Source organism: Artemia franciscana, chromosome 5 (assembly GCF_032884065.1).
Source record: "Artemia franciscana chromosome 5, ASM3288406v1, whole genome shotgun sequence".
In the NCBI taxonomy this organism is placed as follows: Eukaryota; Metazoa; Arthropoda; class Branchiopoda; order Anostraca; family Artemiidae; genus Artemia; species Artemia franciscana.
In genome coordinates, this window is record NC_088867.1 from 24,124,859 (window position 1) to 24,152,815 (window position 27,957).

At 35.9% G+C, this 27,957-nt stretch overlaps 2 protein-coding genes across 3 annotated transcripts in view; one reads left to right on the plus strand and one right to left on the minus strand.

The window, feature by feature from the left end:
• Positions 1 to 27,957, minus strand: part of LOC136027139 (14 kDa phosphohistidine phosphatase-like) — a 146,179-nt gene that overhangs the window by 59,361 nt on the left and 58,861 nt on the right. The gene's annotated exons all lie outside the window — the stretch shown is intronic.
• Positions 1 to 27,957, plus strand: part of LOC136027138 (phosrestin-2-like) — a 107,027-nt gene that overhangs the window by 29,340 nt on the left and 49,730 nt on the right. For both annotated transcript variants that reach the window (XM_065704104.1, XM_065704105.1), the window contains 3 exons: positions 4,688 to 4,823; positions 12,260 to 12,418; positions 24,516 to 24,663. In XM_065704104.1, coding sequence (XP_065560176.1) covers positions 4,688 to 4,823; positions 12,260 to 12,418; positions 24,516 to 24,663 — 443 coding nt within the window. The remainder of the gene's footprint in view (positions 1 to 4,687; positions 4,824 to 12,259; positions 12,419 to 24,515; positions 24,664 to 27,957) is intronic.

The window sequence follows — 27,957 nt, forward strand, 5'->3', positions numbered from 1 at the left end:
CCAGATCGGTGGAAAAAACGTACTCATCTGACGTTGCGGAAGAGGGGGGGGGGTTAAAGCATTACTCTACAGTGTTCGATTCCAAAGACCCCGAGCTTGAAAAAGATTGTGATAAATGCTTAAACAAAAAACTCAAAACCTTATTAAAAGTGCGAAATGCCTTTGTGATATCTAAATCGGCTGTAGCTAAGACATTTTGTAAATTAAAACGCGTAAAGGCACCTGGTATCGACAGTATTTGTCCGGACAACCTAAGGCATGGTACTGACCTCTTGTTTGAGCATATCACTCTTCTGTTCCAGTGTGTGTCTATTGACGTAGGGTCCAGAGCTCATTTTTTTCTGCTGTTCTGTAAAATATCCCCAAAAATGGGAAAAAATCAAAATCAGTGCACAGGATATAGACCAATTACCGTTTCAAGTGTTCTGAGTAAAGTCCTTGAGCCGCTTCTCCTTCCAGAAATTTCGGGAAAGAGTAGATCGATTATCGTCAGTTCAGATTCCTCCGAAGCCGGATTTGCTAGTTTGTACATAGGCTTCTAAAGAAAGCTATTGACAAGCCCATAAAATGGGATCCTCCCTCTTTACGTGCAGCGTAGACATCTCAGCTGCATTAGACGCAGCTGTGCAGTCTCGGGCTTTCCAGAAATTACTCGAGTATGGTGTAAATGCTTATGTCGTAGCACTTTAATCTTTCTGGTACTTGGGCAATTTTGTGAAAGTTAGACTGACAGGGGATCACCTGAGCAGAACGATTAGGCTTGCTCGAGGTCTTTACCAAGGATCTGTATTAAGCCCCATCCTGTTTAATACCCTGACATTCCGAATAACAAAAAACGTTACTGGAGGATGTATCAATCTGTGCGACCTCAACCTGCTTTCGTATACTGAAGACCTGCTGATATTAAGCTGCAACCTTACTTCTCTACAAGAAAATATTGACCGCCTTATAACTGGTTACAAAAGTATCGGTCTAAGGGCTAACGCACTAAAGACGAAGTTTGTGGAATTTTATCCCTCGTTAAGCAAGAAGCAAAGCAGTGGCACTACATGTGTGAAGGTTGAACAAAAAAAAATTTCCCTAGAAATACCACGAAGTACCTGGGAGTAAGGTACGGTCATAATGACAGAGGTTTTCATCCTCCTATCTTGCCCGTCCTAACTCCTATCTTGCCAATCAGGAGCTTTTGGTACAGAGCTCTGAACTTGGCACCTCCTCCAAGCCCGCGCTCCGACGCGTAGATCGTACTACAACACCATGGGCGGGAATACAGTTATGAAAACTCCTATCTTGTCCATGAGAAGCTTGAATAGTTTTGTTATTACGTGCCAGTTTCCTGTCTCCAGCCGCTAGCATCGCTACCGCGCACTATGTCCCAAAAATAAAACGAGTTTTCATAACAATCTAGGCTGTGGGAAACATACAGACTAAAAATCCGGTCCGTATACTGCAAATGCATCATGTTTTTCTTTAATACCCGCTCCTCGAGAGAAACAAATTCGTTCTAAAATCTCAAAATATGGTAGACCAAATTGTCATTGTTCCGTCTCTTGAAACAAGTGCAGAAAAAAAGGCGTTGGAAACACTGGTCTAGTTTTTGCCTCTACATCGGATCTAAGAGTGCGAATGACTAAGTTACTACTTAATTTTGTTCTATGATGCTGAGTCTTCTTGTTTTTCCTTTTTTTCTTTTGTATTACTCCACTTCTCTCTTTTTTTTGTATGACCGTTCAAAAATAAAATTATTATAATTATTATAATTAGATTCTGTAAAACTATAAAGCATATTGTAAAGTATAAAGTGCTGTAAAGCATGTCAAACTATAAAGATTATGTAAAGTATTATGTAAAATCATTAATGTAATGTACAATCTATCAAAAAGCTTCCTTCGGCATTTTCCAAGCGTATCAAGCCATTTTTCGGGTCATTGACATTTCTATTAGCATGTAAAAAATCTTAAACAAAATATCGCCATGTGTTATAAAAAAACAACAAAAAAAAACAAGAAAATGAGGAGAAGCGAAAATGAACATAATTGTCCATGATACTTTTGTGACAGGCATATCTGACCCTGATCCCCTTACACCCCCTCTTTGCGATAAAGTCTGAATTTATGCATCCGTACAAAGTGTACATTTTAAGACGTTTACTTTTAATGCCACTTCATAACATAAATGTGGGAGAATGATTTGAGTTGCTATTGGAGAGGACCATTACTTCTCCATAAAGGAGCTCCGGTTCACCACTTTCACCGAATTCTACTTTCTTCTACATCTTCTTTCGTCTACTTTGTAGGCTTCACTTTAAAAAAAAATCAAACCTTATAAATTACTTGAATAAAAATAAGGAAAACAACCTTCCGTACCAAGGCCCCATGAAGTGTTGTAGCAGCTTCAATCAATGTGTCATAGTTATAGAGTAACACAAGCAGCAGTGTCTATTGGCACGTTTTCAAGCCGTCGTAATAAAATCCTAGATGCTAATAGCTAAGAAATGCAATTTGGATGCAAGAGTCCCTTTCTATGGATGAAAATAAAAATAATGTACCAAAAATGATTCTAAGTGTTTGACCAAAAAACTTGGCACTGGGAGTGCATCTACACAGATCATGAGCCCATGTAGATCCTACTCCAGTTATACACATAGAAAATTCTCAAGTGATTCTGATTCAAACAAGGTTCATAATGCCTAACTTTCAGCCAAAATGCTGGTAGTTGAAGCAGGGGGTCGTTTGAGGGTTTACTACTCAACTTCGGTTCTCCAATCACAGAGATACAAACCCTTGCCTGCTTCTGGTTCAAACAAGGTTTGTCAAGCTTATAAAATGAAATCAAGTCAGCGGTTGGAGGAGAGCATGGGGACAGAAGAGGGTAGTGGGACAACATGCTCAGTCTTTGCCTACCATCATGGAAACTGAAAATGCTTGCGTAGTTTTGCTTCAAACATGGTGTGAAATGCCTGTAGTTCCGCAAAAAAAGTACAGGGATAGATTAGATGAGGGTGACAGAGGAACCACGGACCCACTCTGGGTCCGTGGTATAGTGTGAGCTCGGACTAAAAAAAAGCCTTTTGGCTCCGTGCAATAGTTATACAACTCTTTGAAACATTTAATATCACATTCATCAGCGTGATTTGATTTTACATTCTCTACAAAAACAGCAGAGATTATACCCTTGCCAGTTTCTGGCATTAATATAAGATCGAACGCCTAGGAAGGAAAAAAGTCATGTTTCCACCATACAAAAAGAAAAGTAACGTTAATTTCCAATCACGTCTGATTAATATGTGACAACTTGTTTTGGCAGATATGCAACCAGAAAAAAGAAGACCAGTATTTTCTTACCTATGAGTCGGATTACTTGTTTCTATTTTTGGGCCCGGTCCTAATAAATATATATGAGATTTCAAAAAAAATTGACCGAAATACAAAATTTGAAAGAGCTCTGACCCTGAGATTTTTAAATCTTATGAAATGCAAATTTAGAGTCTAAGGGATCAGGGAGATAATTTGGGAGTGTAGCGTGAAATAAACAGTAAGAAATCTTCCTTTGAAGTTAGGACTGTTGACTCTTACTTCTTGTTTATACTATTAAGCAAATAAAAAATAAAAAAACGTCAATCTATTTCTGGAAAATTACTTAAGAATGCCGTTACCTTTTTTTGAGTCTTTCTTCTTCGTTGCATATTCCCCTCAACGGAATTTTTCTTTTTTATCTCATACCACTACCGAGCTACAGACCTCTAGTCACAAAAAAAAACTTAGAAATGAAAAAGGATAGATTTTCGCAAATTTTGAAATTATGAGGAAAATCACACGAGACAGGCCTAGAATAATTTTTTATGCTTTTCAAGATTTTGTATAACTCTCTTACCTTTAAAAATTCCCTCCCCCCGTTTTCTATTTTGAAAAAAAATCTACACCCCCTCAAAAAAATCTTCCGCAAATATCTATTTTTTTGCATCCTTTCGTCACAGATCACAAGATCACAGCTCAAATATAATAGAAGCACTGTAGATATTTCTTCGAAGAGCTCAATCACAGAATAAAACAGAGATTATTGTACTATATTCCGATTTTAGAAACTGTGCTTTAAACAAAAAGGTTTATTTTATGGTATCAATGGTCACATTTTTTTTCTTTTTTTAATTGCTAATCAACCAGGTTATTTCCTCACGTATCTCAGAGAGGGAAGTCAACTAGCCTCCCTCTTTTTTAATGCGTTACTGTTGTTATATCGAACTTAAAGCCTACAAAAAGAACGCAAAAAGCGTTTGGTTCAATTACAGAGATTATTGATTACAGAGATTATTGATACAGAGATTACAGAGATTATTACATGAAATTTTAAGCAAGTAAAAACATAAAAATGCTCCACTCCCAACATATCTTACAAGTAAAATTATGTACTTCTCTGTAAGCCGGTCCTTGAGAGAAAAAAGTTGAGACAAAATATCCTGATTCCTTATATGTTTTATGATTTCTTTAATTACGTTTTCAGGTTTCAATTATTTGTTTAGCCTCGTTACTTTATTTTATTTTACTGTTTAAATGTTTTACTGTTTTACTATTTAAAAGTCTATCCACTAGACTTTTAACTGATGGGGGAAATAGTTCATAAGAAACATATATTTTTTGTAGGCAATTGGTTTTCATTACTTCATTCATCCATTTGTTTTCATTTATAGGGTATATAAGAAAGTATCTTTAAGTCGAGCCCTAGCTTTGTATTTACCCAAAAGGGATTTTGCTATAACAGAAAATGACCTTCTTAGAATTGATGGTGTTTTCACAATAAATGAAGAAGAGATGAAAACAAAGAAGGTAAGAGGATTTATTACATTTTAAACCAATTCATAAATCTAAAACCCAAATTGTTGGTGTCACACCTAAAGCTAACTGACGTTTTTATAGTTCTGATATAACTGCCAGAATTTGTCATCTAAGCTGTTAAGGCAAGTTATGACAAATTATCACTGTTACACCTAAAGGTCGTAACTGACATTTGTATACATTCGATATAATTCCCAAAAACTATTATCTAAGCTGTTAAGGCGAAATTGTCAAATTAAGCTGTCCAGACAAATTAAGACAAATTGTCACTGTCACACCTAAAGCTTCCCTCTTCTTCAATGCGTTACTGATATAATGCTTCTTATGTAATTCCTGATAACGGTCATCTAGGCTCTAAATTGTCACTGTCACACCTAAAGCCTCCTTCGTTCTTAATGAGGTACTGATTTTATGCTTCTGATATAATTCCCTAAAACTGTCATCGAAGCTGTTAAGGCAAATTGTAAAATTAAACTATCCAGACAAATTGTCACTGTCGCAGCTAAGGGTCGTAACTGATATTTACATGCTTCTGATATAATTCCTAAAAACCGTCATCTCAGCTGTTAAGTTCAACTGTTATATTAAGCTGTCAAGACAAATTGTGGCTGTCACATCTGAAGGTCGTAAATGACATTTTCATGTTTCTGATATATTTGCCAAAAATGTCGTCTAAGCTGTTTTCGAAAAGCATTTCATTACGAAAATTCATCAAAAATCCCAGATTTGGTCTCCCTGACCTACATTAATTAATTTCTGAAACCACATTAGCTAATGACGACAACAAGAAAAAATTACAAAGAAGAGAGATACCAGGATAATAACAGCCAGTGAAAAATCGAAGAGAGCTAAGCAAACATTTCGGCCGTGACCTCCGCTTGACTGTCTTCAGCGCAGGATAATAATTAAAAAAAAAGATACAGATAAAAGTCCAAAGGATAACATAAAAACCAAACCTTAAAACAAGCACTGAAACTAAAATAGGAAGACCCATCCAAGTAACGATGAAAGGGTAACTCATAGAAGGGTGATCGCAAAAAATTTGAAAAAGACTCATTCGATAAAAAAAAATAGAAGTTCTAATTTTCCTTTAAAGGGCCGGAAATGACTGTACAATAATACACAGTCAATTAGACCCCCTTTTTCTGCCTTTGAGCACGGGTCACTTGTGGCATCGGATCAAAATTTTGATACAACCAATTCCATCAGAATGCAATAAAGGTTCAAACAAGACCTAAGAGCTCATATGGCACTCGTGACGAGATCGGAAGAGCCAAGAGCTCATTTGGTATGAACTCTAGGAAAATTCTAAGAATCAGTATATTGCTTTAAAAGGAAAATCAGAGGCTTAATGCCGGTCGGGATTTAAAATAAGAGCTCTGAGTCACGAGGTCCTTCTAAATATCAAAATCATTAAGATCCGATCACCCACTCGTAAGTTAAAAATATCTAAATTTTTCTAATTTTTCCTTTCCCTTCAGACCCCCAGATGGTTGAATCGGGGAAAACGAATTTATAAAGTCAATTTGTGCAGCTTCCTGACACGCCTACCAATTTTTATCGTCCTAGCACGTCCAGAAGCACCGAACTCGCCAAAGCACTGAACCCCACCTCCTAACTCTCCCAAAGAAAGCGGATCCAGCCCGGTTACGTCAATCATGAATCTAGGACATTTATAAGCGTTTTCGAAGATTTCCGGTTTTCTCCTCCAACCCCCCCCCCATGTCAACAGATCTGGTCGGGATTTGAAATAAGAGCTCTGAGACATGAGTTCCTTCTAAATATCAAATTTCATTAAGATCCGGTCTACCGTTTTTAAGTTAAAAACATCTCAATTTTTCTAATTTTTCCAAATTAACAACCCCAAGCTCCCCCAAAGAGAACGGATCCGTTCCAATAATGTCAATCACGTGTCTATAACTTGTGCTTATTCTTCCCATCAAGTTTCATCCCGAACTATCCACTCTAAGGATTTTTCAAGATTTCCGGTTTCTAAGATTTCCGGCTTCCCCCTCCAACTCCCCCAATGTCACTGGATCTAGTTGGGATTTAAAAAAAGTTCTAAAGCAGAAGATCCTTCTAAATATCAAATTTCATTAAGATCTGATCACCCGTTCGTAAGTTACAAATACCTCATTTTTCCCAATTTTTCCGAAGTAACCCCCCCCCCCCCAACTCCACCAAAGAGAGCGGATCCGGTTATGTCAGTCACTTATCTTGGACTTGTGCTTATTCTTCCCACCAAGTTTCATCCTGATCTTTCCACTTTAAGCGTTTTCCAAGATTTCTGCCCCCCCCCCCTCCAATGACACTGGATCCAGTCAGGATTTAAAATAAGAGATCTGAGTTACAAGGTCCTTCTAAATATGAAATTTCATCAAGATCTGATCACTTCTTCGTAAGTTAAAAATATATCTTTTTTTCTAATTTTTCAGAATTAACCCACCCCCCAACTCCCCCAAAGAGAGCAGATCCTTTCCGGTTATGTCAATCACGTATCTAGGACTTGTGATTATTTCTCCCACCAAGTTTCATCCCGATCCCTCCAGTCTAAACGTTTTACAAGATTTTAGGTCCCCCCCCCCCCTAACGTCACCGGATCTGGTCAGGATTTGAAATAAAAGACCTGAGACACGATATCCTTCAAAAATCAAATTTCAATAAGATCCGATCACTCCTTCATAAGTTAAAAATACCTTATTTTTCAAATTTTTCAGAGTTAACCCTCCCCCCCTCAAGTCCCCCAAAGAGAGCGGATCTGTTCCAGCTATGTCAAACACGTATCTATGACTTGTGCTTCTTTTTCCCACTAAGTTTCATCCCGATCCCTCCACTCTTAACGTTTTCCAAGACTTTAGGTTTCCCCGCCCCAACTCCCCCACAATGTCATCTGATCCGGTCATGATTTAAAATAAGAGCTCTGAGACACGATATCCTTCCAAACATCAAATTTCATTAAGATCCGATCACCCGTTCGTAAGTTAAAAATACCTCCTTTTTCTAATTTTTCAGATTTAACCGTCCCCCCACTCACCCAGTTGGTCGAATCGGAGAAACGACAATTTCTAATTTAATCTGGTCTGGTTCCTGATACGCCTGCCAAATTTCATCGTCCTAGCTTACCTGGAAGTGCCTAAAGTGGCAAAACCGGGACAGACAAACAGACAGACCGACAGAACTTGCAACCGCTATATGTCACTTGGTAGATACCAAGTGCCACACAAATTACGTAATCTACACAGGCCCAAGGACAAGAGTACTGTAATTAGCACATTCTTGATACATATGTTTTCAGACAGTTCGTGGTAACGAACCACGTAAGGTAAGGAGCGACCCTGCTCAATAGTAACCAAAACTCTAAAAAATGGAATTTTGATACCAATAGCTACGTCCAAAGAATTGCATTTTAATTCTGATTTTAGATATATAAGTTTCATCAAGTTTAGTTTTACCCATCAAAAGTTACGAGCCTGAGAAAATTTACCTATTTTAGAAAATAGGGGAAAACAACCCTTAAAAGTCATAGAATCTTAACGAAACACCATCAGATTCAGCGTATCAGAGAACCCTATTGTAGGAGCTTCAAGCTCCTATCTACCAAAATGTGGAATTTTCTTTTTGTTTTTGTTTTCTTTTTGTTTTGTTTTTCTTTTCTTTTTCCCAGGGGTGATCGTAACGACCCAGTGGTCCAAGAATCTTGCGAAAGGGCTCATTCTGACGGAAATGAAAATTTCTTGTGCCCTTTTTAAGTGGCCAAAAAAATTGGAGGGCAACTAGGCCCCCTACCACGCTAATTATTTTCCCAAAGTCACAGGATCAAAATTCTGAGATAGCCATTTTATTCAGCGTAGTCGCAAACCTTGTAGCTTTCTCTTTGGGGACGACTTACTGCCCCACAGTCCCTGTGGGAGGGGCTACAAGTTACAAACTTTGATCAGTGCTTACATATAGTAATGGTTATTTGGAAGTGTACAAACGTTTTCAGGGGGATTTTCTGGTTGGGGAGGATTGAGAAGAGGGGGATATGCCAGGGGAACTTTCCTTGGAGGAATTTATCATGGGGGAAGAAAATTTCCATGAAGGGAGCGCCGGATTTTCTAGCATTATTTAAAAAAAAAAACAATGAAAAAGTAAATATGAAAAAGTTTTTTCAACTGAAAGTAAGAAGCAGAATTGAAACTTAAAACGAACAGAAACTATTATGCATATGATGGGCTCGCCTCCTCCTAATACCTCGCTCCTTACGCTAAAGTATTTTTAGCAATTTCAACTATTTATTCTACGGCTTTTGTGATTCAGGGTCATTCTTAAGAAATTGGGACAAATTTAAGCTTTAGTGTAAAGAGCGAGGTACTGACGAGGGGGTGAACCCCCTCATATACGTAATAAAAACGTGAGAATACAGAAGTTCGTCACGTAAGCTAATTACTTTACGTATATCTTTTACTAATAAGAACATTCGTAAAAAAATTAAAAGTTCTAGCTTCCTTTCCAAGTAACCAAAAAATCGGAGGGCAACTAGGCCTCCTCCCCCGCTCCTTTTTTATCAAAATCATTCGATCAAAACTATGAGGAAGCCATTTAGCCCAAAAAATAAATATGCAAATTTCGTTTTAATCCATTAAAGCCATTTAGCCCAAAAAATAAATATGCAAATTTCGTTTTAATTATTGATCTGCGGAGAGCCAAAATCAAAACACGCATTGATTCAAAAACGTTCTGAAATTAAATTTTAAAAAACAAGTTTTTTTAACGGAAAGTAAGGAGCGACATTAAAACTTAAAACGAACAGAAATTACTTCGTATGTGAAAGGGGCTGCTTCCTCATCAACGCCCCACCTCTTTACGCTAAAGTTTTTTACTGTTTTAAAAAGTAGAGTTAAGAGAAAGAGTCAAACTTTAGCGTAAAGAGCGGGGCATTGATGAGGAAGCAGCCCCTTATTAAACCGTTTTAATATCAAGATACTGCATTGTAATCTTTTGGTTATTGGAAAGAAGTTCAGTGGATCTTTTTGTAGAGAGGGGAGAGAATGTATAAAGCCTCAAGAAGTTCAATTTAAAGTCTAAATGGAAAGGGGCCAAAAAAGGGCTTGCAGCACCCCGTCATAATTTGGATTATCCTAAATATAATATAAAAATGGATGCAATAAAATTTAAAAAACAATTTCATATTAAGAGGGGTTGCAAACACCGTCAACTCCCCCCTCATTAATCTATAGTTTGAATTTTTAATTAATTCCTTAACAATGAATGAAAGGGCACGAAGTTCAATTTTAGTCTAAATAGGAAGGGGCCAAAAAACGGCTTGCAGCAACCCGTCATAATTAGGATTGTCCTAAATACTATATAAAAATGGACGTAATAAAATTATAAAAAATGCATATTAAGAGAGGTTCCGAACACCCTCGATCCCCCCCCCCCCGCTCACTAAGCTACAGTTTGAATTTTTAATCAGTGCCTCAACAATAAATGAAAGTGCACGAGAACAGTGCGGCAATATTTAATATTTTTTATCACGATGCTACCATAATGAAAGGGCTATTTTGGTTATATTTGCATTAAAGAATGCAATTGTTTTTTTTTTTAATTGTTTTGAAAGGTAAGTGGTAAGTACCATACATTAAATCACCATCTAGCTTATTCTATGCATTCTTGATAGAATGCATAGGGTAGAGGTCAGTGACCTCCCTTGCACATAGGACACTTATCATTTCAAGTTCATATCGCCAGTTTTTAATTTAATTCAGGCAAAAGCCAATTTGTTTATTGAATCAAATCACATACTACTGGGTCTAAAAAAGATATTGAAGTTGACGAATAAATAATTTTTCACTCATTGGTAATAATTAATGATCAGTGATAGTAAAAGAATAATTAGAAGTAAGTGGAAATTCACTGACTGTGACATGATACTATATTAGGCCAGTAATTCTGTTAATTCCTCGCTATTAGGTCGTATCTAGCATTTTCGCAGCCCAGAAATAATTGTCGAAAACCGTTTGCTAGGCTGTTCTCAAAGGACAGATAAACTTTGCAATTAATTTACAATATACAAGTTTACTTAAGGCGGGACGCACTCTCAAGGAATCTTGCTATACCTCCCATGTTAAACATTTGGAGTTCCTGACGTTCCTGAATTAGTGATTTCGGTGGTTTTTATGTCAATAGCAATAGAAAAATCTGGTGAATATTTTGATCTAATCAAATCTTAAAGCCGACAATTATTTTTTTTATAATTCCAAAATTTAGCTCCAAAAGCTAAATTCCAGAATTTCCTAAATTCCAGAAAACAAGTTCTTTTTCAACAGAAAGTAAGGAGCGACATTAAAACTTTAAACGAACTATTCCATAGCCTATAAAAAGGAGATTGCCCCCTCCCCCTCCTCAATACTTCGCTGTTCATGCTATTTTTTTTTAGTATTTTAAGAAAAAAACTTCTTATTCTAATTAAACGCCCATTTGTTTCGGGAGTCGTTCTTAGAGAACCTGGACAAAAATCAACCTTCAGCGTAAAGAGCGGGGTACTGAGGAGGAGGCAGCCCGCCTCATATACGGAATAATTTCTGTTCGTTTTAAGTTTTAGTGTTGCTCCTTGCTTCCAGTTGAAATAAACTTGGTTTTTCATTTAATTCTTATAGCTTTTCAAATATAGCCGGGAAATTTACCTCCAGCCTCCATGGAAAATTTCCCCTTACTCTCCAAATCTCCCCAGACAACTCTATCTTTGTTTAAAGACCCCTCCCTAGAAAATTTAATTCCGCCTGGAACATTTTCTATGCTTTCATTAAAAAATATATTTTTTATTTAATTTAAAATAATTTTTCAAACCATGCCAGAAATCCTCCCCCTCCTCCCCTTCGAGAAAAATTTCCACGGAAATCCCCCGCTGCGTGGAAAATTTTTCCTTGGAAATCCCCCTCTCTAAATGGAAAGTTTGTCAGGTTCAGAATTTTTGATGGGCAACATTCAATATAATGATTGTATATTTAATCAACATGAAAGCCAGTTTTCTTATATATCTATTGCTATAAAAATTTAGTTTTTTAGAGTTTCGGCTACTAATGGCTCAACTTACTCTTTACTTACAGTTTGTCACCAAGAACTGTTCCATGAGACTTTGGAATTTCACTTAACATACAAAAAGTGTATCTTCCAACACTGCTAGGAATTGTATGCGTCACTTCACAAGCAACAGCAGCACTATCTGCACATAAGGTGGAGTAAAAGAAATACTCTGATGTGCATCCACCCCTTTAAAACGTCTCATCCTCCCAAAGGTTGCAGCCGGTAAGGGATATAGCATATAATATATTAACTGATTAATTTAAACATTGTCAAATTAATAGTCAAATCAGTTTACAAAGTAATTTATTTAGTCTAAGCTTATGGTGTACATTTATTTAATCTAATTTATCTACATTATTTAGGTATTCATACAAGTTACGATTACCTTTCGATACGGAAGAGATGACGAAGAAGTAATGGGTTTACGACTTTCAAATGAATCAATATTATACAGACGACAAATATTCCCGCGAGAGACAGAAGAAGGACCAGTCATTTCAAAAAATTTGAATTCTGCTCAGGTAATTATTATCACAGTGAATCTTTATCTAGGTGTTGCGTTTCTAGCAAATCATAGTCTGAACAGCTTAGCAGTTCTATTGTAAATATCTAGAATAGTTGTTTGCTGCAAACTTGTAAGGATCCGAGCAGCACCACTCCCAAAACATGAACTGGAATTTTATTGATTTGTAAATAAATGAAAGTATGAAAACTATATTAATAATGAATTTTCCTCCAACTGGTAATCTGTACTTATTGGAACCTCTGTGAGATTGCAAGCATGTTGTCTGATGAAAAAGGCTCATGAGTTGTTTGATGTCTGATAAATAAACGGCAAAATGCGCCTAACTCAAGTGATACTTAGTTTGTGCTTAAAAATTATAATTAACTTCTATTTTAACATCCAAATTAAAATCCAAGAAAGATACATCGGACCAGATTACAAAATCAATGCTCAAATTGCCCAACAAGTCAAAATCTAGGCATTCCCAAAAATATATAGTAGTTCTGTAACAGCTGAAATTACATTTCCTTTTATTCTTGAGCTTTTAAAAGAATTTAAATTGTATGCTAAAAGATATAGATAGCATAGTTGGTGAAAAGGTAAGGAGCTTCATAGACCACTCTGCTATTTTCTGCAGGCTACGGAGCGACGTTGGTTGTTCGTTCATTTCGACTTTGGTTTCTGAATCATTTTATTTTCTTCGTATTTTCTGTTTTTGTCGAACGCCCGACTGATATAGCACCTATTCCAGGAGCTTTGTGATGATTCAAGTCAAGAGCTTTCGGAAATTCCCTAGAAGGATGGGTAGCTATAGTCAAAATTCTGTTACCGTCTTTCTATAGCCTTATTTTTTGTCATCAGATATATCAGATTAATCTTTATTAGTCTCTTGCAGGTTTGGTTGACCATCCTGCTTCTTCCCTGAGTAGCAGATATAGCTTTCTTGTCTCTGAGCATGAAGCCGCCGCTAGCATATTGTCAGCAGTAGTTTTCCAGCATTACAGACCAGTATCTTCTCTTACAGTCTGGTGGCACGGTTTCTGCGTTCGCTTAAACTCTTTGAGCTTTTTATTTTGCTTTCGTTTCTTTTAGGCCATCACTCGAGCAGCGACAATCTTAATAAATCTCGTATGGGGGTAAGACGGCTAACCTTGTTGATTATGTAATTGTAAATCCTTGACTGACAGACTCGATAGACAACACTAAGATATACAGAAAGGCTGTTGCTTAACGTTAAAAGTAAAGATCACACTCAAGCAGTTTCCCAAGTCAGTTTAAAATGGAAATTAACAAGGGTAAATACTTGTTAGGTAGTTATGACATTGGTTGACTCAAGGGTAAAAATTTGAGATGAATATTTCAAGAACGGTTGCATGAAAACTGATCAGTTTAGAATTTCACAATGTAGAAGACAGATGTAATTACCAGAGAAATTGCTTAATAACAGTTATGAACAGGCTGCTCATTCATAATCTGTTTGAAAAATACGACTGGATCCCACTTTCTATGGCTATAGTAAAAAAAAATATTAAGATGGTTAGGATACTCTTTACAGACTGATGGTAGGATTTCAAAACTCGTGCTGTACGACTTTCCATCTGACCATTGACTTTCCGTCTGCTATTGCACTAGTCAATCATTATCTTATGTGTCTGCCCTAAAGATGTGTCAGTTGAACTTTCTTCAGGAATCGACAGACGGGTTTTAAAGGATAAAGTCCATGAAGAGACCATTCTAATTAGAGGTACAACGTCTTACAAAGCTGTCCTGGAAGTATTCCGTGTGAGGTGTCTCCTCCTATAGGTAATCCAACCGTACCGTGTTGACCGTATATGCTTGACGAACAGCATTGCAACCAGAGATATCTCGTTTGAGGGATAGTGGCGGATGTATTTGTAAAATACAGCCACTGACAACACATCAAATTTTTGTGATAGAGAAATTTACCGTCATGCAAGTGGATACGCAAAGATGGTAGAAAATAATATATGAACGCAGTTATTAGTACATTGTTTGTGAGGCGATCATTCACTTATAAAAATAGAATCAAATCATTTTCACAATCAAATACATATGGAACAATAAATATGTGCTATATTTTAAGGGAAAGTAACATAGCCCTAGTAGCATAGACCCAAATAAGGTTAGGTTTATACTTTAAAGCAAAATAAATTAGCAATAATGTATATAGGTTGATTTATAAAAAAAAAACATACATCAATTACAGTACCCAGAGGCTATAGCCTGAAAGAAACTAAAGATCTTACAACATTACCAAAACAATTCAATTGAGTTAGAGACGAAAAGAAGAGGAAGAAAAAAGAAGAAATAAGCTTGACCAGAATTCAATAACCAATCACAAAAGAAAAAAACACACAAACCCAAAGTTAAACATCGCAAAAACAACGAGAATTCACAACTTTGACGGCTAAGAACAACACACAAATTCCTGAACTTCAATACAATACACTTCAAACAATTCACGAGATTTCGGCAAAACAAAATAATGCTTTACTTTAACTCATTCGGCGAGTCTTGCCAAATTGAAGCCCTACCATGATCTAGTAATTATAACTGATGATTGCATTACTGAGAACATGGAGTTTGATAATCGACAATCGAAAGAAAAAATTTTCTTAGGGCATAACATTTTAAAGTTCGAAAACTACGGCATTTAAACCATTGGAGCAAGAACAAAATCAAAGTGTTCCGGATGCCGACAAAGGGTTCCCACAACACATGATGTTGCCCCAGCGGTTTGGCAATCAAAAAGAGAAATAAATGACTGTCCTAAAATTCAGCATTAAAGTGTTTTTATTCTATCATTTTACTTTAGTTGTGAGAATCAAATCAATTAGTTTAGTCGTGAGATGGTTTAGGGCCTCTCTTCCCTTATAAGCAGTACGGCATACGCGGTTTTATCCCGCTTTCTACGGATGAAAATCAAACAGTTTGTGGTAACGAACTGTAAGTAAGGAGCGACCCGGCTCAGTAGTAACCGAAACTCTATAAAATGAAATTTTTATATCAATAGATACATCGAAAGAATCGTATTTTTTTTGTTGATTTTAAATAAATTAGTTTCATCAAGTTTAGTGCTACCCATTAAAAGTTACGAGCCTTAGAAAATTTGCCTTAATTTTGAAAAAGGAGGAAACACCCCCTAAAAGTAATAGAATCTTAATGAAAATCGCACCATCAGATTCAGAGTGTCAGAAAACCCTCATGTAGAGGTTTCAAGCTCCTATCTGTACAAATGTGGAATTTTTGTATTTTTTATCAGAAAAAAGATCATGGATGTGTGTTTATTTGTTTAGTTTTTTTTCCAGGGGTGATCGTATCGACCAAGTAGTCCTAGAATTTCGCGAGAGGGCTCATTTGGAAAGAAATTAAAAGTTATAGCACACTTTTTAAGTGACCAAAAAATTTGAGGGGAACCAGGCCCCCCCACGCTCATTTTTTCCCAAAAGTCACCAGATCAAAATTTTGAGATATCCATTTTGTTTAGCATAGTAAAAATTTCTAATAACTATGTTTTTGAGGACGACTTAATCCTCCACAGTCCCTAGGGGAAGGGCTGCAAGTTATGAACTTTGCCCATTGTTTACATATAGTATTTGTTATTGGTAGGTATACAGACGTTTTCAGAGGGATTTTTTCTCGTGGGGGACGGGCGGGAGGATTGGGTTACGTGGGAGAATCTTTTCATGGATGAATTTTTAATGAGGGAAGATAATTTCTATGAGGGGGAGCTGGATATCCCAATATTATTTAAAAGCGATCAGAAATTAAATAAAAGAAAATTTTTCAATTGAAAGTAAGGAATAACATTGAAACTTTAAACGAATAGAAATTATTGCGTATATGAGGTGGTTCGTTCCATCGTCAATACCTCGCTGTTTACGCTAAAGTATTTTTAGTAACTTCAAAAGAGCTATTTATTCTAATTAAACGGTCTTTGTGATTCAGGGGTCATTCTCAAAGAGTTGGAACAAAATTCGCCTTTAGCGTAAAGAGCGACGTATTGACGAGGGGGTAAACACCCTCATATTAAATATACGAGGAGGTTCACCCGCTCTCTGATACCTCCCTCTGTACGCTAAAGTTCGAATTTGTAAAACAATGGCCGATATAAGCAATAATTTGTTTGTGTTATTTTCTGGCCAATCTTAGCATTTAATTTTATCTTAGCATTTTCATAAGTATGATTTTTATGTGATAATAAACCAAAGATATTGTATGTGTTCGGTTTGTGGTTGTTATTAAATAAAAAGAAACAAGTTTTTTTTCCAAATGAAAGTAAGGAATAACATTAAAACTTAAAATGAACATAATATATCACGTATATCTTTTAAAGGTCTTTTCTTTTATTCGTTTCAGTCATTTGAGAATTACATAACTTGTGACTCTCATTTTCATAAAAAACAGTTTCGACCTCTTTGGCCGTTTTCTTACCATGCCTTACAAAATTAAATATAAAAAAAAACATCTTTTTAGCTGAAAGTAAGGAGCGACATTAAAACTTAAAACGAACAGAAATTACTCCGTATATAAAATGAGTTGTCCCCTCCGCAATCTCTCGCTCTTTACGCTAAAGCTTTTAATTGTTTTAAAAAGTAGAATTGTGGCAAAGAGTCAAACTTTAGTGTAAAGAGCGAGGGATTGCAGAGGGGACAACTCATTTCATATACGGAGTAATTTCTGTTCGTTTTAAGTTTTAAGGTCGCTCCTTACTTTCAGCTAAAAAAGTCAGTTTTTTTTATTTAATTTCTGAACGTTTTTGAATTAATGCATGTTTGGTTCTGGCTCTCCGCACATAAATTATTAAAATGAAATTTGTATATTAATTCTTTTTTTGGCTAAATGGCTTTCTCTTAGTTTTGATCAGACGATTTTGAGAAATAAGGGGTAGAGAAGGAGGCCTAGTTGCCCTCCAATTTTTCGGTTACTTAAAAAGGCAACTAGAACTTTTAATTTTTAACGAACGTTTTTATTAGTAAAAAATACACGTAACTTACGTAACAAACTTTCATAACCTTATATTTTTATTATGTATACGAGGGGGTTTGTACCCTCGTTAATACCTCGCTCTTTACACTAAATCGTAAGTTTTGTCCCAATTCTTTAAGAATGACCCCTGAATCAGAAAGGCCGTAGAATAAATAGTTGAAATTACTAAAAATACTTTAGCATAAAGAGCAAAGTATTTATCTCCTCCTAAATACCTCGCTCTTTATGCTAAAGTATTTTTAGAACACCTCATATACGTAATAATCTGTTCGTTTTAAGTTTCAATGCTACTTCTTCCTTTCATTTGAAAAAACGTTTTCATGTTTATTTTTCATTGTTTTCTTATAGTAATGCTAGAGAATCCTGCGCCCTTGTCATTGAATTTTTCTTCCCCCATGACAGATTCCTCCGAGGAAAGATCCTCCAACATAGCCCCCTCTCCTCAGCCCCACCCCCAAACAAAATAAAATCCCCATGAAAACGTCTGTACACTTCCCAATAACCATTACTATATGTAAACACTGGTCAAAGTTTGTAACTTGCAGCCCCTCCCCCAGGGATTGTGGGGGAGTAAGTCATCCCCAAAGACATAGTTATTATGGTTTTCGACTATGCTGAACAAAATGGCTATCTCAAAATTTTGATACGTTGACTTTGGGAAAAAATGAGCGTGGGAGGGGGCCTAGATGCCCTCCAATTTTTTGGTCACTTAAAAAGGGCACTAGAACTTTTCATTTCCGTTAGAATGAGCCCTCTTGCGACGTTCTAGGACCACTTGGTCGATACGATGACCCCTGGGGAAAAAAAAACAAACAAACAAACAAATAAACACGCACCCGTGATTTGTGTTCTGGCAAAAAATACAAAATTCCACATTTTTGTAGATAGGAGCTTGAGACTTCTACAGTAGGGTTCTCTGATACGCTGAATAGATGGTGTGATTTTCGTTAAGATCTACGACTTTTAGGGGGTGTTTCCCCCTATTTTCCTAAATAAGGCAAATTTTCTCAGGCTCGTAACTTTTGATAGGTAAGACTAAACTTGATGAAACTTATATATTTAAAATCAGCATTAAACTGCGATTCTTTTGATGTAGCTATTGATATCAAAATTCAATTTTTTAGAGTTTTGGTTACTATTGAGCCGGGTCGCTCCTTACTACAGTTCGTTACCACGAACTGTTTGATTGGTTCCGCAAATATCACTAATTTATGTTACGTGGGAGAATCCTTCGATGGAGAAATTTCTTGTGGGGGGAGGGAATTTTCGATGGAGAGGGAACAGAATTTCCCGACATTATTTAAAAAAGGATGAGCAATTAAATAAAAAATAAAGTTTTTTCAACTTAAAGTAAGGATCAACATTAAAACTTAACAAGAACAGAAAATATTACGTATTTAAAGAGGGTTGCCTCTCCTCAATAGCTCGATCTCACGCTAAAGTTCTTTTTAAATTTTGAAAGAGGGTATTATTCGAATTAAACAGACTTTGTGATTCAGGAGTCATTCTTAAATAACTGGAACAAAAATCAAACTTAGGTTATTATAAGATTATCATTAGTTAAAAAATAAATAAAATTAATATACAAATTTTGTTTCACTTGTTCATGTATAGTGAGCCAATTTTAAAACCTGCATTAATTCAAAAACGTTCAGAAATTAAATAAAGAAACAATTATTTTTTAACTGAAAGTAAGGAGCGACGTCGAAAGTAAAAATTATTCTGTATATGAAAGGGGCTGTCCCCTCGTCAACGCCCCGCTCTTTACGCTAAAGTATGACTCTTTGTCACAACTCCATTTTTTAAAACAGTAAAACCTTTAGCGTAAAGAGCGGGGCGTTGACGAGGGGACATCCCCTTTCATATACAGAATAATTTCTGTTCGTTTTAAATTTTAATGTCGCTCCTTACTTTCAGTTAAAAAAAATGTTTGTTTTTTTATTTAATGAGAGAAAGGTTCGGATGGCTAATGCATGTTCTGCGGATGAAGAATGATAGACTGCCAAAGATCGTCCTTTTCAGCCAACAATCTAGGGCTAAACGGAAAGCAGGTCATCCCCGACTTGGATGGGAGGAGGTCGGAAGGAAATATGTGAGAAACGGAAACTTCTTGACAGGGTTCAAAGAGGGGGTTTTAAGTAGACTGGGATGGAGGAGAAACGTGCGTAGCTGTGATGGCCTGAGACGGATTAGTGCTACAGGGAGTTGTAGTAGCAATAGCAGTATATCTCTTATGTATTTTTGATAGCCAATCACATAATCCGTGTGATTTCTCTTTGATACACGTCAAAAATGTCTGACCCGTTATACCAAACTTTGAGTCACCAAAAACAATGCATACTTTTTGATTCAAACCATTTTTGACAAGTAAGCTCTCTGTTTGCTTGTGTTGCAGTCATGAAGAATTATATTGTCTGAATAAGAAAGTACTCTTGATGTTTATGTAGCCACTATAATTAATAACCACTAATCAGTTGCCTATAATTAGTAACCACATATGTAACCACGACAATTAATTTTTAATAGATAAAATAATAAACAAAAAGGAATTACTCTTGCCAAACCTAGTGTATAGATTTGGGTTAATTCTTATTTTTAACATCTTGAAACCATGAGAATGAGAAAAGGTTATATAAATTATCAATCAGATGTTACAAATCAAAAAACATTAGAAAGCTCTCTTTGAATGAAATCCCGGTTTCGGTCCTTCGGCAAAATGGCTAACAAGAGAAGAGAACGACACAAACCAAAAATTCGACAATAACCCTATCATTCCTACAATCGAAGTACATGTTCGAATGGTGACAAGCCATTACAATTATTCTTAAAGGGAGAGATAAAGATAAAAGATAAGATTTATTCATCGTGAAATACGCATATAGTATTACATTTTACTATTCCCCCAAAGGCTCTTAAGCCTGTAAAGAAGGGGAAGAAAAAGGAGTCACTTACTCAGAGAAGGAAAAAAAAAACAAGTAAAATGATCACTTAGTCACAGTGAGACGTGCAAGAAGGAAAAAGAAAAGCAAATATAAATAAAATAAAAACTATAGAAAACAAAACTAAATAAATTGAGCAGACAAAATTAATTAAGTAGATTAGTAGATTAAATAGACTCAAATGAAATATATATATATATATATATATATATATATATATATATATATATATATATATATATATATATATATATATATATATATATATATATATTAGAAGCCGAACAATCTTAATAATTTTTCTGAACAAACTGAATGAGTGGCACCTTAGAGCTGATTCGGGCACCTTATTCCACATAATATGACTCGGAATGAAAGGATTAAAATCTGACCTTACACAAGGAGTAAAAGGAACTTAAACGTGATTTTTGGTATTGCAAAGATTACAGTTATTCTGATCAGAGGTAAAAGATGGCGGAAGACTCTAGGGATGGGGGAGGCCACCATGAAGCTGAAAAAGATAAAACATGCATACGAAAGAATATACAGTGACTCGAGATCAAGTAATGGGATAACTCCTGAACGATTAGTTTCCTTAATGAGATTTCTAGCTTTATTGTAAGCCTTAGAAAGTGGTTTTACCAGTGAAGGAAAGGTTGACATCCATACTATTGGAAATAAGAAACGTAAGATTGGAATAAACAGTTTCAAAATTGATCTAGGAAAAGTATGTTTAAGTTTCCTTCAAATACCGAGACTCCTGAATATCTTCATTTTTTTCAAATCAATGTGACGTTTGAAAGACAAGTTTTCATCCACAAGAATATGCAAAAACGAGCATATCAATCTTTAGATCTATGAATTATCCCATTTGGCTGATGAATTTCTGAAACTGGGCATAAATGTGAGAAATATGCAAAATATCAAAAAACTGGATTTAGAAAAATTTAGGGTAAGATAATTAGTATCAAGCCATAAAATACTCTCCCAAAGAAATTTTCCAAATTTAATCGAAGCTCTGATTCGCAGTTTCCCGAAGTGCCAAGTGTGCTGTCATCAGCAAAACTAACAAGGACATCAGAAGATGGCTAACTGTAGTTGGCACTATGGACAAGAGAAGGCTTAGGATGAATTAAAAAAAAAAAAGATCATTTACATAAATCAAAAATAGCACAGGCCCTAAAACTGATCCCTGACGGACACCAAAATTCACTTGTGAATGTGAACGGAATTGGATGAACAGAAATTAACCTATCATTCAAATAAGACTGAAACCAAGAAAATACATTACCCCTAATGCCAAAATAAGACATCTTCGATAGAAAACTTTCATGGGTTAATGAATCGAATGACTTACGAATATCCAGGAGTATAGCTACTACTACTACGACTAATAGCTCACTGCAGCACCAAGCCACCTGAGGCCAACACAGCTACGCAGGCTCCTCCTCCAACCTAATTTATTCAAGGCCTCCCTCTGTACACCCTCCCAGAAAGTTCCCATTTCCTTTAAATCTTTATTTATGACATCCTGCAAACCCAGACAAGGACGACCTGCTTTCCGTGTAGCCCCAGACGGTTGGCCAAAAAGGACAATCTTTGGCAATCTGTCATCCTTCATCCGCAGAACGTGGCCTAGCCATCTCAACCTTTCTTTCATTATAGCCCTAGAAAGCGGGATTGAACCACAATTTTCGTACAACCTACTGTTTGAAATACGGTCAGTCAGCTGGGTACCCAGAAAAATCCGCAGGCAATTTCTCTGGAAAACACCTAGTAAATTTTCATCTGCTTTTCGGAGCGCCTATGCTTCAGAGCCATATTTGACCACTGTCATCACTGTAGCTTCCAACATTCTAATCTTGGTTTGCAGACTTATCTTTCTGTTCTTTCAAACTCTTTTAACTGTGAAAAAACACCCTGAGCCTTAGCTATTCTACTTTTAACATCTTCACTGCTCCCGACATCTTTACTAATAATACTACCAAGGTAAATGAAGCCGCCAACCTGATCAATCTTCTTATTACCGAACGTCACCTTTTCAACTTCACTTATTCCTAGCCTTAGTGACTTAGTCTTCTTCACATTAATTTTCAAGCCTATTCTAGCACCCTGAACTCGCAAAACCTCTAAAAATTCATTCATTTTGCTCACACTTTCATCTAATATGCTTAAATCATCAGCATGATCTAATTCCAGGAGCGTTTTTCCTCCCCATTTGATTCCATGGTCTCCAATTGCCTTTCCTGTGCTCCTTAAGAAGAAGTTCATAAAAATGATCCATATAAAGGGGGATAGAACACAACCCTGCATGGCCTTTTCGAAGAGTTAATATATACTGATAAAACCGAAATTGGTCGATAATTTGCTGGATCATTTATTGGTCAACCTTTATACAGAAAAATAATCCGAGCACGCTTGAGAGCATACGAAAAAAAAACACATTTAAATGAAATATTAACAAGTTTTGTTCGAGGTAAAACTATTGAAGGAATAGATTTAACTACCTTAATAGGAATAGAATCTGGCCCAGATAAGGACGATTTTTCAAGCCGTTAACAATTTTAGTAATTTCACTTACTGTTACTGATTCTAGAAACATAGACTTACACAAGACGGCCCGAGGTAGGATCTGAAGTCCGGCTTAGACCGACACAAAGTAGCTGTAGAAGCAATATTCTTCCAATACTTGCGAAGAAAGAAGTGAATGCCTCTTGGACATTAAGCACACCCTCTACAGTTTCATCAGCAATGACCAGAGTCATAGGTAAAGAGCAAGATTGAGAACCGGGTTTCAGCACAGAATTTATTACCTTTTAAGCTTTACGAATGCCGTTGCCACACGTAGCAGAATTATTTAGATACTAGAGAGATTTGGCTTTCTTACACAAGGAATTATATATATTCAGGTAAATGTTGAATTGACAAAGACAAATAGACTCGTTGAAAGTGCACCGCATTTATTAGCCCTCCAGAGATTATTTTTTCTTCTCCAGCTTTTGAGAAGCCGGGATGTCATCCATTGGTTTAGAGGAACAATCCTTTTAGACCTATGATTAGAAGGTGGTACTTTATAAATGCTTAGAGTAGCTTCTTCAACGATTCCATAAAAGGACTCAAATAAACAAGAAAAATCCGTATCATTATCAAGTAAGCTCCACGAATTTTCCACCAATTTAGACCAAAAAGAGAAAATTCTTTCTCACCAAACGTAATAGAATAGGAATCAAACACTTGAGCCCGGTTATTCTTTCCCTATTTATAGCTGAATCGAGAATATATCGGAAAACGATCGGAGATATCACTAAGTAAAATTGAGTTTTCCTTCAAGCTAAGCATAGAAAAGATATTGTCAATCAAAGAAGCCTTAACATTAGTTACTCGTGTGGGGATGGATGTGGTTGGTAGAGTTCCTTCGGCAAGCATGTTTGAAAGAAAATCAACTTCCGAATATAATTTCCGAAGCTCGGCGATCTTTCATTGTGTCTGATACCGACACGAGACATTTTATTCATTCGGTTGGACGTGTTCATTAGTTCCTCTTGAGTTTCATTTATTATGAGGTTACTTATACAAAATATGTTTTGTAGCTGTTTTTAACCGTCTAACCCGCAGTTCGAACAAAGGCAAGTCGATTCTTTGCATAAACCGAAGGTATTTTTTTTTACTGGGTCGGCTAACCAGCCTTTTTTTTTCAATACAAACAGCCTGCAAAGGGGACGAATCAAAAAATATACTATTGAATATATGAATTGAATGCGTAAACCAGCTTGTGTTCTGGTTAACTTAGATCAGAAAAATATCAAAATTTGATACCAAACATTAGTGCAAAGTTTCAATTTTGAGTAGGGTTATGGGGCCTATCGTACTTAATTTAATATGACTTCAGTTTCTTGATAATGAATACTGGTGAATTTGTATAACCCTTATAACGCATCCAAATTTACTAAAGCACTTTGACTGTCAGTTAAATTAAATACAAGCCATCATAATACCGTTAATTCCTGATGCTGCTCTAAGGCGTCTGTAAATAATTTTTTTTTGGATTTTTAATTACCTTCCCCACGTTTCCTAAGCACATGGGGCAAAAAATTCAGTCTGAAATGCATGAAAGATATCTAGAGATAGAATATCATCCTCCATTCACGCTGGTTCTTCTTTCAGCATCTCCTTCTTCAAAAGTTGGGAAGCTCTGGCCAAGCTTTCTGTATACAAATTGTGAAGAAACTTCCACCATCAGTTCGCTTAGTTCCAGCAAGTGACTACAAAGGCGCTGCAATTGGTATCAATTATGACATTCGAATGTTTGCAGGTACCTTACTCCCTTCCTCCAACAATTTGCCCAAAAATTACTTTATTCGTAATCAGAAATAATTGAATCATACAGAAAATAAAAGTATACGAGGTGAACTAATATATGTGAACATATATTGTAAATTGGAAGGGTCGGAGTCTCATTAGGACCCAAGATATAAATCTTCCTTTTTTGGCTTGAAAGATTTATATTGTAAAATTTTCAAGCGTTTTTTTGAAGATATTATTAAAAATGGAAACAAAAAGGGCACTCGGGCCAAATGCCTCAAGCCCACCTCGAAAAAGTCACATAATTTCTGTTTCATTCGGGTTATTTTGCTTTTAATCGAAAGTTGTACCCTTCCCCCCATTACTCTTCAAGCCAAAAAAGATATCAGCATACATGTCTGATAAAGCATATACACAAAGGGCCTAAGTCCCTACGTCCCGCTAAATCTCAAGATTACTATGAATTTTCGAATACTTTGCCTGTCTTTTCGTGGCATTTATATCTCCCCTGGAAATATCATGGCTTAGGTAATTTCGAAGACCACACTGTCTTTCCATGACGATAAATTTAAGTTCGAACAGGGATAAATTCCTTTATTAGAAAACTGCTGATGACGGCCACTTTACATGTGATTGAAATATCCAGCATACTTTATGAATGTCACCACTGTCTAATAAAAAGATTTATCCCTATCCGAACTTTTATTTATTGTTTAATATCATATCTCTAAAAATAAATTGTTGCATTCGCATTTAGTAGTTTAAATATATGTCTAATTGCACCAGCATTAATAAAACTTGATGAAGCAGGGTAGCGTTGCACTGCAAATATATCTTATTTTGATATATATATATATATATATATATATATATATATATATATATATATATATATATATATATATATATATATATATATATATATATATATATATATGAGTTGAATCTTGCATGGGAAAACGGGGGGAGGGGGTACCCAAGATTTAAAAATTGTGCAAGAGCACATTTTTGAACGTTCAATGAGAAGTGTTTAAGACAAATTTAACGAATACTCTGATGAATATGGATTTGAACTCTGACCACCATTCATTGCATAGGATACATATATGGATATATATCCATATATCCTCCTCAACTGCCCGCTCTTTACGCTAAAGCTTTTTACTGTTTTAAAAAGTAGAGTTAAGAGAAAGAGTCAAACTTTAGCGTAAAGAGCGGGACGTTGAGGAGGAAAAGCCCCTTTCATATAGGGAGTAATTTCTGTTCGTTTTAAGTTTTAATGTCGCTCCTTACTTTCAGTTAAAAATACTTGTTTTTTTTATTATTTAATAGCATAAAGAGTGAGTATGAGTGCTGAAAGCCCACGTCATTCTGCCGGAACGACAGTTTATTTTGGAGAATCATATTTCACATTGAAAAGCAAATACAGTAAATGAACTCTTTTTCTCCAACCGTTATTTTTTCAAAAATTAAACTTTAATTTACAGGGTGGGAGTTGAGGGGGTGATAGCCCTAATCATAGTTAGTGTTGCTTCGGGTATGATATTATAAACAAATAGAAATTAAACGAAAACATAAACCCTTTACAAGCATAAAATATTTCAAAAACGTTTTAAAATAAATTTTTAAGTGTAAAAATCTCGATATTTGACACATATACAGAAAAGATAAATATTAGCCTCACGTTAAACTTGAACATAAAAAGTAATGAGTAAAACGAATTCATGACAATTTGTGGAGACCTTCAAAACTTTCAAAAACGGCTGCAGATTGAAAAGACAAGTGATTGATTGTCTTATGCCTGAAAATAATAAAAATGTTTTGAGCCATTCCCCCTTTTTGCAAACCTGGAAAACCCTATTTTAGCCTCTGTATCACTAATGTGGCCTTGTTTTTCCGTTTTCTTCCTTAAACGCTTATCAGGCACTACAACATTGCTTATCACCTTAATCGCACTAAAGTAAACAGCACTTTAACTATTAGTGTCCCCTTCAAGGAATTTCTGATTTCCTTTCAATCCTTCCTTAGCACCTCTTCCCACCTCATTTGTGAATGAACTGCTTCTCGTTTGTCCCTAGATGCTTAGCCAGAAAGCACAATCTTAGGCAACCTGTCATCTGTCATCCGTAGAACGTGGTCTAGCCATTCCAACCTTTCTTTCATTATACTTACAGTAATATCCACTGTTCCAAAATAGTTGAGCCCAATTTCGAGTTTCTAGCTTGTATTGTTTAGTTCTTTGCTAAGTGTGAAGACAATCACGCGAAAAATTTGTACTAGTAGAAGTGTCTGCTTTGCCCGTTGAAGTTGCAAGTAAATTCGCAGGCTTTTTTCACCTTATTCCGTCCAGTTAGCTCGTTATGGTAAGCAGTTTGGACTTTTGGCAGTCGCGTCTCTCGGGTAGTTTCACCTCCCCGGCACACATTCACAAAGACACAAAAACGCACAAACACAAACTTTATCTATTTGGATAGAACAAAAATATACCGGACTTGCACAATTTTTGACAGCCTCAGCCTTGATCCTAAAAAAAAACCTGAAAAAAAAGTAGTTTGACAGTAAACTTAAACTTTTTCGCAAGCTGAGCAACGGTCTGCGTAGCACAGGTGCCGATCTTCTGATTTTCTGACTCGGCCAGGAATGCAACGCGCGATTGGCGGTAAATCATCCGACACTTCCCATATAATCCCCCTAGATTTCTACAGGTACCCATTTAGAGCTAGGTCTACTTTGGCTGAGAGTCACACCATTGACCCCCGTTCTAAACCAAATAAGCAGCAACACCAGGAATCGAACCCCTGTCCTCAGGATTTTAAGTCTAGCACGCTAACCAATCGACTAGGACGCTTGATACAATGACTATATTGGAAGAAATATAGTCATTCTCATAAATTATTTATTATTTTCCAACCAAATATATATATATATATATATATATATATATATATATATATATATATATATTATATATAGAATTTGCAGAGGGGAAACGTGAATAATAAAAACAAAATTTTTTACATTGTTCAGATATAAATGTATCTAATAAAAAATCGAAAACAAAAATTCTCCTGTATTGCTTAATCTTCTTTGTTCTTTGATGGAATTATTTTCTTTTTTTAACGAAAAGTTGTTGCTGACAAGGCAAAAGGCTACAAGAAACGGCTGTAACTTTTATCCCAAGCGCAACAGGGAATTACGGACGTTGTACTAAAACCTAATACAACAGCTTAAAATTTTGAAAACTTGGTTTCCTACAATTTCACATGCGAAACTTCATTCGCAAAATTCCCTGTTTTATTTTTTT